This window comes from Tupaia chinensis, unplaced genomic scaffold, assembly GCF_000334495.1.
Source record: "Tupaia chinensis unplaced genomic scaffold, TupChi_1.0 Scaffold000673_1, whole genome shotgun sequence".
Lineage (NCBI taxonomy): Eukaryota > Metazoa > Chordata > Mammalia > Scandentia > Tupaiidae > Tupaia > Tupaia belangeri.
In genome coordinates, this window is record NW_006160196.1 from 1,882,510 (window position 1) to 1,895,482 (window position 12,973).

Genomic DNA, 12,973 nt, shown 5'->3' on the forward strand with positions numbered 1-12,973 from the left:
CGTTAACGGCTGCCCCTAGAACCTAGTGGGTAAAGAAGCTGGGTCCCACATGAACAACTGCAGCTCAAAAACTGCAGAAAAGCACACCAAGTACATGTTTGTGCTGCAGGTCCCAACGGGATGGACAGATGGAGAAGGGGCGGTAGCATGGCTGTGCCCCCTCGGGAGGTGCCTTCTCCCTCTCTTGCTCTTTCTGTGTCTCCTAGCAAGCACACATGCCCACTGCCAATTAAAAAAAGAAGAGGAAAAGAAAAACAACAAAAAGAAACAAGAAGTCTACAACTCATCTGTTGTTCATACATGCATACACATCCATGCCACCACACCCAGAGTAAGGTGTGGAAATTCTCCTCTCGGAATTTTGGGCATGCACATGTACGCACCCGCATGAATTTTAAGCCACTGGGTCCGGGACTCGAACCACAGTTAACAACGTGGGAGTCCAGCGACGTAACCATTATGCCATCTGCTTGTCCCAACTCCCCCCCTTTTTTTAAAAAGAGATTTTGCTATAGAGCAGGTGCACTCACCAGAGAGACAGAGAGGGAGAGAGAAAGTGAGAAATCACCTCCGTGGGGGATGGCCACGCTGCAATTGCTGCATTCCCTTCTCCATTTTCCTCTCTGGATTTTGGCTATGCATATACACGTGCTTGGTGTGTTTCAAGCCACCGGGTCTAGGACTCAAACTGCAGTCGGCCGTGTGAGAGTCCAGTGCCTTAACCACTACGCCACCTGTTGGCCCAGTTACAGACTTTTTGTACCTCACTGTATTATGTTATGTCTCAAAGAGAAAAGATGAACAAAATCTATAAAAAGACACGGGATGAGGCCTCAAGCTATTTTTACTTATTAAAGGCTGGGATGCAGTTGACATTTGTATGGGGAAAAATACAGCTCTCCTTCCTTGTTCTGAGCTCAGAGGGAGACAGAGTTGGGTTCATTTGTGAGACGGGCTTGGGCTCCCTGGGGAGTCACATTCTCACTGCCTGTTAAACACACTCACGAAGCAAGTAGCGTTGGAAGTGGGGTCCCCCTGAGTCTCTGAGTCATTATTATTATACTATTATGATTATTATTTATTGCCAGAAAGACTATGCACTCGCCAGAGAGAGAGAGAGGGGTAGAAAGCACCCTACAATGGGGTGTGATGACGCTGCAATCCCATCTCCTCCATTTCTCCATCCCGTTGGGGTTGGGGCCACGTACATGAGCACCCGGCATATTTCCAAGCTGCTGAGGCTGGGATTCAAACTGCGGTCAGCCTCTGGGTTCCAGCTCTCTTACCTGGTAGGCTACGGGACTAGCCTGCCAGAACTTTTGCTTTTTATTGAGACTGGGCCTATCTACCTGGCTCAAGCCAGACTTGATCTTGCGATCCTCCAGCCTCAGCCTCCTGAGTCGCTGGGATTACACGCCAGCGCAGGCACCGCCCCTCCCAGCTCCTCTCTGAGTCCTCGCTTTCTGAGCATGAGAACTGAACGGACTGGGAGCTAGGGGAGTAAAGAGGAGGTTGTTTTGTCTGCAGCCACCTTGCTTCCAGAGGAAAGACGCTTGGTGCTGGCGAAGTAGGGGAGGGAGGGTGGGAGTGTGGGAAAGTGGCCCTGCTTGGTCCATGAGAGAGAGGATCTGGAATTCTCAGGGGCCTTCCTGGAGGAGGGGGTTGGGGAGGGGTAAAAAGGAAGAAGGGGGATGGGGAGAGATGAGCCAGTGGGCTGAGGTGAGTAGGGAAGCTGGAAAAGCCTCAGGGGTGCTCTAAGGGGTGGCCCGAGCCCTGTCATGTTTTCTGTTCATAATGTGCACAGTGAAGGTGTTTTTTTTTTTTTTTCTTTTTTAGATCATAATTGGCTTTATTTGCAATTCTAGAAATAGGCAACACTTCGTTGCATAAAATAGAGCCCGTGGTCCCCACCGCAAGCTTTCTGCAGCCAGGCAGCATATGTCCACCTGGGTCACCCAGTGCAGGGTGGCTGGCGAGCACCTGCAGCGTGGCCACCCACAGAGCCGGGCTGCAGGTGTGCAGCGCACCCCAGACTTCGGACCTGCACGGGGGGAGTGGAATCAAACACAGGCCTCCCCATGTGTATGCTGATTACGTGTTGAAATATTATTCTGGACCTACTGGGTGAGAATATTAGAGCTCAGCTGAGAATATTAGGGCGCTGCTGTGGGATGCTGAGGCCACATGGAAGAACTGGGCTTGGATTCCCGGTCAACCTGAACACGCTGGGCCCTGACCCTGGCTGGCTCAGTGGCAAGACCCTGTCAGGGGTACCCACCACTCATGGAATAAATAAAACTGTAACACAAATTCATGCCACTTGCTTATTTTTCTGTCTTTTTTTAAAAATTATTTTATTTAACTTTATTTTATTATTTTATTTCTCTATTTTAATTCGACCAAGAGAGGGACAGAGAGAGAGAGATGGAAAGTGAGAAAGCAAGCCACCAGGTCTGGGACTCGAACCATGGTCAGCCATGTGGGAAATCAGTGATCTTAACCACCATGCCACCTGTCAGCCCCCTTTCCTGTCTTTTAATGTGGCCACTAAGAATTGGCCAGCCAAGGCCAGCAGATGGCATAGTGGTTACATTGCTGGACTCCCAGATGGCTAATTGCAGTTTGAATCCCGTATCTGGTGGTTTCAAATCACACTGGGCACATGTGCGTGAGTGCCCAAGATCCCAGGAGGAGACTGGAGGAGAAGGGATCGTGGCGTGGCCATCCTCCCTGGGGGGTGATTTCTCACTTTCCCTCTTACTGTCTCTTGTCTTTCTCTCTTTCTGGCAAGCGCATGTGCCCTAAGGCAAAAACCTCTCAAAAATAAAAACGAATTGACCAGTTATAGGACCAGTAGGTGGCGTGGTAGTTAAGGCACTGGACTCTGACCATGCTTCGAGACCTAGACCGGTGGCCAGAAAATCATGCCAGGTGTGCGTGCACGTGCATGCCCTAAATCCCAAGAAGAGAATGGAGGAGAAAGGACTGCAGTGTGGCCATCCCTCCTAGGGGCATGATTTCTCACTTTCCTTGTCTCTCTCTGGCCAGCCTATGTGCCCTATGACAAAAACCTAAAAAAAAAAAAAAAAAAAAAGAACTGAAAATAAAATAGAAGGAGACAAGGCCAGCCACACTGGAGCAGTGAAATGCAATGCTCCGGAAACCTAAAGCCACATAGGAAAGTCCTGGTTCACAAGCAGAGGTCTCCCAAGTTCCTGTGCAGCAAGGCGTGGCGTTCTGACACATCCTGAAATTGCCAGAAGTCCCTGTGACAGGCATACTCCTCCCCTCCGCAAAATGGCAACCCCTTGCCAGGAGAAAACCCTCCACTCTTAGCTCCCACCTCCTTCCTACCTGGAACTAAGATGTGCTTCATGGAGGGGTGCAGCCTTCTTGTGACCATGAGGCAACCAAAATGAGCATGAAGGTGTAAGCTGCAAGTTCAGTGGCTCCAAACAATGAAAGAGGTTCAGATTGTCAATGATATCTTTGACCAACCACACCAACCCTGGACTTCTTATCCAGGACGTAAGAGACACCTGTCCACGTCAGCACCCCTAACTGGCCTGACTTTCCTGCTGTGTGGACTGCTACTATCTAGTGCAGAAGCTGTGCTCCTTTTTTTTTTTTTTAAGAGGTTTTTGCTATAGGGCATGTGCACTCGCCAGAGAGAGAGAGACAGAGAGACAGAAAATGAGAAATCACCCCCTGGGGAGATGGCCACGCCACAATTTCTTCTCCTCCATTCTCCCCTGGGGATTTTGTGCATGCACGCACACGTGCCCGGTGTGAGTTTGAAGCCACCAGGTCTGGGACTCGAACCGCGGTTGGCCCTGGGAGTCCAGCGCTATAACCATTACGCTATCTGCTGGCCCCAGGGCTAGTGTTCTTTAAAAATGTTTAAACAAGTGAATAAATGATGCTCATACTCCCACAAAGCCTGGCTTTGCTTTCTGTAGCTGGTTCTGAGAGGATCTGCATCTTATGCTGACCCATCTAGTGAACCAGATTGACTGGGTGCCTTTTCTTGCAGCCCAACAAGTCTCTCTTTTTTTCTTCCCTAGGGCACATGCACTCACTGGAGAGAGAGAGTTAGAGAAAGAGAGAGAGAGAGGGAAAGTGAGAAATCACCCCCTTAGGGGGAGATGGTCACACTGCAACCTTTTCTCCTTCATTCTCCAAGGATCTGAGGAATGGACGAACACATGCCCAGTGTGAGTTTCAAGCCACTGGGTCTGGGACTCGAATAGCACTTGGTTACATGGGAGTCCAGTGCCTTAATCACCGCACCACCTGCTGGCCCCAGCCCAACAGTTCTAATCACATCAGGAGTAACAAAGATCCAGTGAGAACTAACTACCTGAGAGGTCAGCAGAGGGCGACCTTGGGGGAATGTGACCGAATGACATGCTGGCCTGCACACTGGTCCCACTTACAGCCCTGTCCACACCCCCACACTGCAGCCAGAGAGCATGTTTAAAAACAGAATCATGGGGCTGGCAGGTGACATAGTGGTTAAGGCTCTAGACTCCCACACGGCCAATCACGGTTCAAATCCTGGACTTGGCGGCTTGCTTTCTCGCCTTCCCTCTCTCTCTTTTTCTGTTTCTCTGTGGTCAAATTGGGGGGAAAATTAATAATAAAGATGATGAAAAAAATTAATTATTCAAAACAAAACGGAATAGAATCAGACCACCCTCTTCCCTACTTAAAGCCTCACTGCCTTTGGAATAAAGTCCAGCCCTGCCCTTGGCCTCAGCGGTCACACCGCCTGCCCTCGCTCTTCCTTCCTCTTGCCTGAGCACTACAGCCCACACCTACTGGCCTTTTTGCTATTTCTCCAGTAAGCCAAGGCCACAACCACCTCGCCCCCTTCATGCCCGTGGTTCCTTCTTGCTGCAAGACTCTGCCCCCAGAAGTCCACTGGCTGGCTCCCTCACCTCCTTTGGGGCTCTGCTCAAGTGCCATCTCCTTCAAGAAGGAGATGAACTCCCTGGTGGAGATACTCCAGTCCAGCCATGCTCTCTTCATCACTTTCTGAAATGATTTCGATTTTCCTGTTTGCTTGTTTATGGTTCACTTCCCACCTCCAGACCCTAAACTGCTGAGGATGAGAACTACGGTCTGTCTGGCCACTGCCTGGCCTAGCGTAGGGGAGTAAAGACAAATGCTCAGCAAATGGCTGAACAAACGAGGGCCAGAGTTACTGCTCGCAGCTTCTGTGGAACCTTGGGCTGCACCTTAGGGCCTGAACCGATCATTTGGGAAACAGAAGTAAAAAAATAAAAATACAATCTCAGGGCCAGCACTTGGCATGATGGTTAAGTGCACTGGACTCCCACACGGCTGACCGTGGTTCAAGTCCTGGACCTGGCGGCTTGCCTTCTCTCTCTCTCTCTCTTTCTCTTAGTCTGTTCCTCTCTGGTCAAATTTAAATAAATGAACAAATAAAATAATTCTTTAAAAAATTAAAATAAAATAAAAAATACACTCTAATTGACGTGTTGATCCAGTCAGTTCAGATCTAATGATAACTATAATGATGATAATAACACCAGCAAACACCTCCGGTGTGCCCAGAGCGTTTGGCATGGATTCACTAATTTAAATCTTACAATGACTTTAGAGGTGCTCTTGTTATTCCCATTTGACAGAGGAGGTTCAGAGGTTCAGAGAGGTTGAGTAACTTGCCCATGGCCACGAAGCCTGGACAGAGCCTGGCAGCTTGGCCCCAACCTCCATAGCTACTAGACCCTACTCCTGGAAGGGTAGTCCACTTCCCCCCTCAGTGACCGCTGCCCTCCCAGCTGGCCCAGCCCAGGCTATCTCTGAGGCTGATGAATGAATCTCGACCCCGCCCTGGCCTGCCCCCGCAGGGTCCCCAGGCCCCCGCCCGGCCCGCGTCTGCGCTGACCCTGCCTTGAGCTGAGTGAGCGCTTCCTCGACGCGGGGCTGGTTGTAGCGCACCATGTAGCTGTGCATGTCGGGGTAGTTGCTGCGGATGTTCTTCTCTGTGGACCCGTTGGGCACGGTCCCGAACTTCAGGGGCGGATACTGCTCCTGGGGCCGTTGGAACTAGGACAGAATGGGGAGTTACTAGGGTGGTACTCAGCGACATTCCCAACCCAAATGGGGGACACTTGCCACCTGGCAGATGCCCAGAGCCATGTGCTCACCCCGGCAGGTAACGGCTCTCCTCCCACCCAGCACGCACATCTGCAGACGGCTACAGAGCCAGGGTTAACTGTCAACCTGCTGGACTGCGGGGGGTCCTGGGGCCGGGGTGGCACAGCAGGCACTGGGTACAGGTGCCATTTACCAATCCACTCCGAAATAGTTCGCTATTCTACCACAGATGTAGCCAGCTGTGTGCGTGTTAGCTAAGCGGCAGACAGGTCCGTGACTAAAACCAAAGTCTCATAAAACTGTCCTTGCCCTTACGATATAAGATAGTCATATTTTTTCTTGCATTCTATTCATTCTATTCTATTCTATCCTATCTTATTCTATTCCATTCCATTCCATTCTTTTTTTTGGAGATTTTTGCTATAGGGCGTGTGTGCTTGCTGGAAAGAGAGAGGAAAATAGAAAGTGAGAAATCACACCCCCTGCCCCTGAGGGAAATGGCCACGCTGTAACCCCTTCTTCTCCATGCTCCTCTTCGGATTTGGGGCACATAGGCACATGTGCCTGGAATGATTTTCAAGTCTCCAGATCCAGGATTTGAACTGTAGACTTAGCCATGTAGGATCTAGCACCTTAACCACCATACCATCTTCTGGCCCTTATTCTATTCTATTCTATTCTATTCCACTCCACTCCACTCCACTCCACTCCACTCCATCCCATCCCATCTCATCCCATTCCAGAAAGACAAAATTGCTTATTTCAACCTGCTGCATTTTCAGCTCTCTACTAGACCCTGACACCCGGTTAACCACTGTCATCTCAAAGACTGGTAGTCCCTGAACTGATCACAAGGAGGCAAGTGCAGAAATTGAGAGTGAGCATTTAGAGCAATCTCAGGGAATTATTTTTATTCTTTATTTTTTTGGAGAGTTTTTTTTTGCTATAGGGTGCGTGCGCTCGCCAGACAGAGAGAGACAGAGAGACAGAAAGCGAGAAATCACCCCCCAGGGGGGATGGTCATGCCACAATCCCTTCTCCTCCTTTCTCCTCTCGGGATCTTGGGCACGCACGCACACGCACCCGGCATGAGTTTTAAGCCATCAGGTCTGGGATGCAAACCACGGTCGACTACGTGGGAGTCCAGCGACATAGCCATTATGCTAACTGCTGGTTCCCTCAGGGAATTATTTTATGTCTGCTGAATCTAATAAGGAGAAATAAGAGTTTGACTTTTTTATGGGTTTAAATTTTGTTTTTCTTTTTTCTTTTTTTAGGTTTTTGCCTAAGGTTTTTCTATTCATAGGGTGCATGCACCTGTTGGAGAGACACAGAAAAGGAAAGTGAGAAATCGCCCCACCGGCGGGATGGCCATGCTGCAATCCCTTGTCCTCCACTGTCCTGGGATTTGGGGCACATAAGCACTCATGCCCAGCGTGATTTTCAAGCAGCTGGGTCTGGAACCCGAATCATAGTCGGCCACGTGGGAGTCCAGCACATTAATCAGCATGCCACTTGCTAGCCTCTTATTTTACCTTTTTAGCAATTCATTTCTATTGTATTTTTTAAAAGAATTGCTCATTTAATTTTATTTATTATTAGTGTTATTCTTTTAATTTGTCGTAAGGTGAGAAGACGTGAGAGAAAGTGAGCCGCCAGGTCCAGGACTCAAAGTGCCATCGGCCATGTGAGAATCCAGCACTTTAACCACCCTGCCACCTGCTGGCTCCATTTCTACTGTATTTTACAAAAGCATCAGTCTCCAATAGATAAGAAATTGCAGAAACCAGTCCTTGATCGGAGTTTAGGATATCCCATCTGGCAGTGCTGCCCTTAAGACACTTGGGGACATCCTCTTTTTCCTGGAATATTTTAACAGTTTATTGTGAAACCTATCTTTTCTCCTTCCAGAACATTCTATCCTACCATTCTAGAATTCTTCTTGGTATGAGACTTGTCCCCAGAAATCTCCCCTCCACCCTGTCACATGCTCTGTGACCTCTGACCCCAGCCTCCCCTTCCAGCAACACACACACCTTGCGGTCACTGAGCCCAGACACAGTGTCCACGTACTCCTCCTGGATCATGAAGGCGGCCAGGTTGGCCGTGTAGCTGGCGAGGAAGATGACGGCGAAGAAGGCCCACACCAGCACCATGATTTTGCTGGTGGTCCCCCGCGGGTTCTCCACGGGCACCGAGTTATTGAACACCAGGGCCCAGAGCAGCCAGATGGATTTCCCAATGGTGAAGGTTGAGCCGCCAGGGCCTGCAAGGGGCCAGGACCAGACATAGACCCCAAATCCCTTCTGCTCAATGAAAGAGCAGAAAGAACTACAATTCCCAGTGGCCCCTGAGGTCTCTGGCACCTCATGAGATGAAAACGCTACCCAGGGGGATGCTGGGAAATGTAGTTCGACCTATAGTCAGGGAGCTCTGAGTAGGGCAATGGAGGAGGGAGACTCACGCTTGCCCGTGGCCAGGCTGCGGTTGTAGCCGACGGGACTGAGGTACTCGAAGATGAAAACAGTGACGGCAACCACGGTGAGGCACATGACGAACATCATCACCCACACAGCGGGACTGTAGGGTTCTGGGGATGAAGCGAGTGTGGTCACAGCCATGCAAAGCACAGGGGACCCCAGACATATGAAGTGCAGTACAGATCTGATCCCTTCCCTGGTTCCCCATCTAAGGGACAACCCTGTTGTCCACCCAGAGCCCTGAAGGCAGCCTCTCTCTCTCTCAAAATCTCTCTTTCTCTTAATTTGCCGTAGGGCATGTGCACTCCCTGGAGAAAGACAGAAAGGGAGAAAGGGCGGTTGGCCATGCCACAATTCCTTCTCCTCCGTTCCCTTCTCTGGATTTTGGGCATGCACGCACATGTGCCCAATCTGTTTTTCTTTTTTTCTTTCTTTAAAGAGATTTCTTTCTTTTTCTTTTTCTTTTTTTCTATAGGGCATGCCCTTGCAGGAGAGACAGAGAGAGACAGAGAGACAGAAAGTGAGAAATCACCACCTGGGGGAATGGCCATGCCACAATCTCTTCTCCTCAATTCTCCTGTCAGGATTTTAGGTCCGCAAGCCTACGCCTCTGGCATGAGTTTTAAGCTACTGCAGTCGACTACATGGGAGTCAAGTGACATAACCATTATGCTACCTGCTGGTCCCACCTAATCTCTTTTTCAAGCCACTGGGTCTGGGACTTGAAAGGAGCAGTCAGCCATGTGGGGTCCAGCCACCTGTACCACCGTGCCCCAGGCTGGCTTGAGGCAGAGACTCTCTAAGTGAGCCATCCCCATCTTTTCCATGGTTTCACCATCAAGGATACACGGTCTCCTATGTGTTTGCTGAGCCCCAGGCATGAGTCTCTACCGCCCCCTAGCCATTCCCCAAGCCATTCCCCACGTCTCCTACAGAGCTCAGACCGTCTAGGGAGCCCCAGCACCCCAGCACCCACCCAGTCTCAGGCCAGAAATCCATCTGCCTCCCTCCCTGTCACCCACTGCAGTCTGCCAGCCCCCAGTCCCGTCCTCCCGTCTCCCGTGGTGCTCGGCCTCCTCTCCTCCCCGGCCTCTCAGTTTTCTGTCTCCCTTCTAGTCGCACGTGGCCCAGAAACAGTCCTGCCCTTTCCCTGCTCACCACTCTCCCACGGCTCCCCAGTGTCCCCTGGACAAAGTCCCCACTACCTGGCCTTCTCCTACACTCCTCTCTGACCCGATCACTCTCGAGCGAGCACCACGCTTTAACCTCCCAGAACTCACAAGTGCGGAGCCAGCCACCTCCTCTCTGCCTCGCTCCCTGCCAGTGGTGCCACCCTGACCTGACCATTGGACACCCTCCCGTTCTGTCCCTTCCTCGCATTCTGTTTGTAACTGTGTGGCCAGGAGCTCGGTGACAATAAGCCCAGGTCACCACTTCCTCTGAGTCAGGACTGCCCCCCACCACGGTATGGCAAGGTCACCACCCTGGACTATCACTGTGGCATCTGGGGACATGCCTGTCACCTCTGAGGACCTTGTCACTCCCTTGCAAAGTGCTGCCTGAAGGCCGGGCCCCACGTGGTGGTGCTTTGCGGTGAGCCCTGCAGAGACCTGGTGCAAAGAGGAGGCCACAGGGGACTGTCGTGGCAGACAAGCAGGAAACAAGGCACAGGGGTGACAGCGCTCTGCCAGCCCCACCCTCGCAGGAGCTGGCCGGCCTCAGCACGGGACACCGAGGCGAACTGAGGCGAACTGTCGAACTGTCGCCTCAGCCTGATGCGCCTCCCTGCTGTCCTCATCTACCTCACAGCCCCCAGTCCCGCGGGGTGGCGGTGGCCGCCTCCCAAACACACCCTGAGTCTGTCTGCTCTGCTCGTCTCACTCCCAGCGCCACCTCCCCATTCCACACTCCCAGCCCTTCTGGGCCGGACGCCTGCAGGGGCTCCTCACCAGCCTCTGAGGGCCCCAGAGCCGCAGCCAGGTATCTGCACACACCGACACCCACCAGGTCCCCACAGCTCCTCCAGCGGTGAGAGCCCTCCGCACTGCAGGAAGGCGAAACCCCTTTCGCGCCATTGTGCCCACAGCCCACCACACCTGCCCTGCTCCCTCTCGGCCCTTGCCTCCCACCCGCTCGCCCTCACTGTCCTCTCCTGTCATACAGGCCTCGTCACAAACACTCCACGCACACACACACCTGGGGACCTTCGCCCGGGCTCTTCCCTCCGCCTGGAGTGCGCTTCTAGCCAGACTTGTGCTGGGCGGGTCACCTCCTGTCCACCTACCCCAGAACCAGTCCATTCCTCCCCCGCTCTCACCCTGGCTTCCCTTCTCAGGGCATTTACCACTATCTGAAGTGAGCTTGTCTACATATCCCTTTAAGGATTTTTTTTTTTTTTTCAATTTCCAAAGAGCACATGCGCCTGCCAGAGACAGGGAGAGAACGAGCATCCCCAAGGGCTGGGCCGTGGTGACACTGCATTCCTTCTCCTGCATTTCTCCACCCTGTCAGGATTTCGGGCACGCACGCACATAGGCCCTGCATATTTTTAAGCTGTCTGGGGCCAGGATTTGAACCATGTGGTCAGTCATGTGGGCTCAGGCTCCCTTAACCACTAGGCTAAGGGGCCAGCTCAGGAGTTTTTCTCCTGTATCCCCCAGGGCGCTGAGAGCTCCCATAGAGCAGGGACTTGTGTCTGCCTCGCTCAGCCCTGACCCCACCAAGTGGCCCAGAACCAGGCACACAGCAGGTGCCCGGTAAACACCTCCGGGTGGCTGGAGCCCCGCGGTGTGCCGTGCTGTGCTGACCTCCATTCTGTCTCTACCTAGATACAAAGGAAGACTTCGGTTTCATGGGCCTTGAAACTTACACAACATGGAGGGCTCGCCATAAGAAAAAAGAAGGCTAACACAGCAATAAGGGTGCAGCAATAAGGCGCTGTTCAAGGGAAGCTGAATGGCATGGTGGCTGCGGTTCGAATCCCCGGCCCATCAGCCTGAACCATGGGGGACACACACCAGTGCCCAAGATCCCCCAGGCTAGGACTGCAGTGTGAGCAGATCCTGTGGAGGGAGCTCGTCCCTCTCTCTTATTCTCACATGTGTATGCACATGGTCTCTCATGAAGAAAGAAGAAGCCCAGAACACAGCGTGACGAGCACGGAGCCTGGTATAGGGCCTGGGGAGACGTGGTCCACACGAGAGGGCTCCTGAACTCCTGCTTCTTTAACTTCATGGTGAAATTCCTTCTGGTGGAGGAAGCTATGTCTCCCATTGGACAGACTAGAAAGCTGAGGCTTAGGGCCAGCCAGGTGGCTTGATTGAGGTGGCTGGATCCCATGTGGCCAACTGCGCTGTGTTTGAGTCCCAAACTCGGTGGCTTGAAAATCACACGTGGAGCACATGCATGAGTGCCCAAAATCCAGAGAGGAAGAAGGAGGAGAAGAGATTGTGGCATGGCCATTCCCTCTGGGGGCACTTTCTCACTTTCCCTTTCTCTAACTCTCCCACCCTCCAGCAAGCCTGCAAACCCTACAGCAAAAAGAAAAAAAGCAGCTGAGACTTAGAGTGATGGCATCTCATTGGAGTCACAAAACCAGTACAAGTGACGGGAACCAGCAGTTAGCGTAATGGCTATGTCGCTGGACTCCCACATAGTTGACCATGGTTCGCGTCCCGGACCCGGTGGCTTAAAACTCACACCGGGTGTGTGTGTGTGCGTGCCCAAGATCCCGAGAGGAGAAGGGATTGCGGCGTGACCATCCCCCCTGGAGGGTGATTTCTCGCTTTCTGTCTCTATGTCTCTCTCTGTCTGGCAAGCGCACGCACGCACCCTATAGTGAAAACCTCTCAAAAAACAAACAAAACAAAACAAAACAAACCAGTACAAGTGACACCAGCATGGGAACCCAGGTTTTCAGACCCCAGGGCCCACATGTTTGGGGGCAGCTCCTTCAGCCTTGCCTGGATCTGGCTGCTTGTCCCAGGGCCCTGGCTCACCGAGGAAGGCCGAGGGGGACACGGTGCCATTGCTGCGCGCCACCATGACACTGATGCCTGTCTCCACAAAGGGGACAGAGAAGTCCACGATTTCGGACCGCTCCTCGTTGATGGTTAGCGAGCCGATGGCCATGTCCGCGCGCTGGTAGAACACCTGGGGACGGGGCGATGGGACGGCTCAGGTGGCTAGAGACCCACGGCGGTCAAAGGCCCGGGGGACAGTGACAGGGTGAGAGAAAGGGCTAGGAGGGCTGGAAGCAGAGTGGGAGGGTGGGGAGAGAGAAGGGGAAGCACCACCCACACCCCCCATCCTGTTGCCCTCCTCCAGTTCTCTAAAGGCTTCGGGATCCATCCTCCCGCCCCATCCTT

General features: G+C 52.4%; 1 protein-coding gene across 1 annotated transcript in view; it reads right to left on the reverse strand.

Moving 5' to 3' along the window:
- Positions 1–12,973, reverse strand: part of GRIN2D (glutamate ionotropic receptor NMDA type subunit 2D) — a 39,534-nt gene that overhangs the window by 19,671 nt on the left and 6,890 nt on the right. Inside the window, exons 6-9 of the mRNA XM_006160236.2 lie at positions 12,605–12,758; positions 8,591–8,716; positions 8,163–8,392; positions 5,915–6,075 (exon numbers count right to left, since the gene is read on the reverse strand). Of these exons, the coding sequence (XP_006160298.1) occupies positions 5,915–6,075; positions 8,163–8,392; positions 8,591–8,716; positions 12,605–12,758 (671 nt within the window). The remainder of the gene's footprint in view (positions 1–5,914; positions 6,076–8,162; positions 8,393–8,590; positions 8,717–12,604; positions 12,759–12,973) is intronic.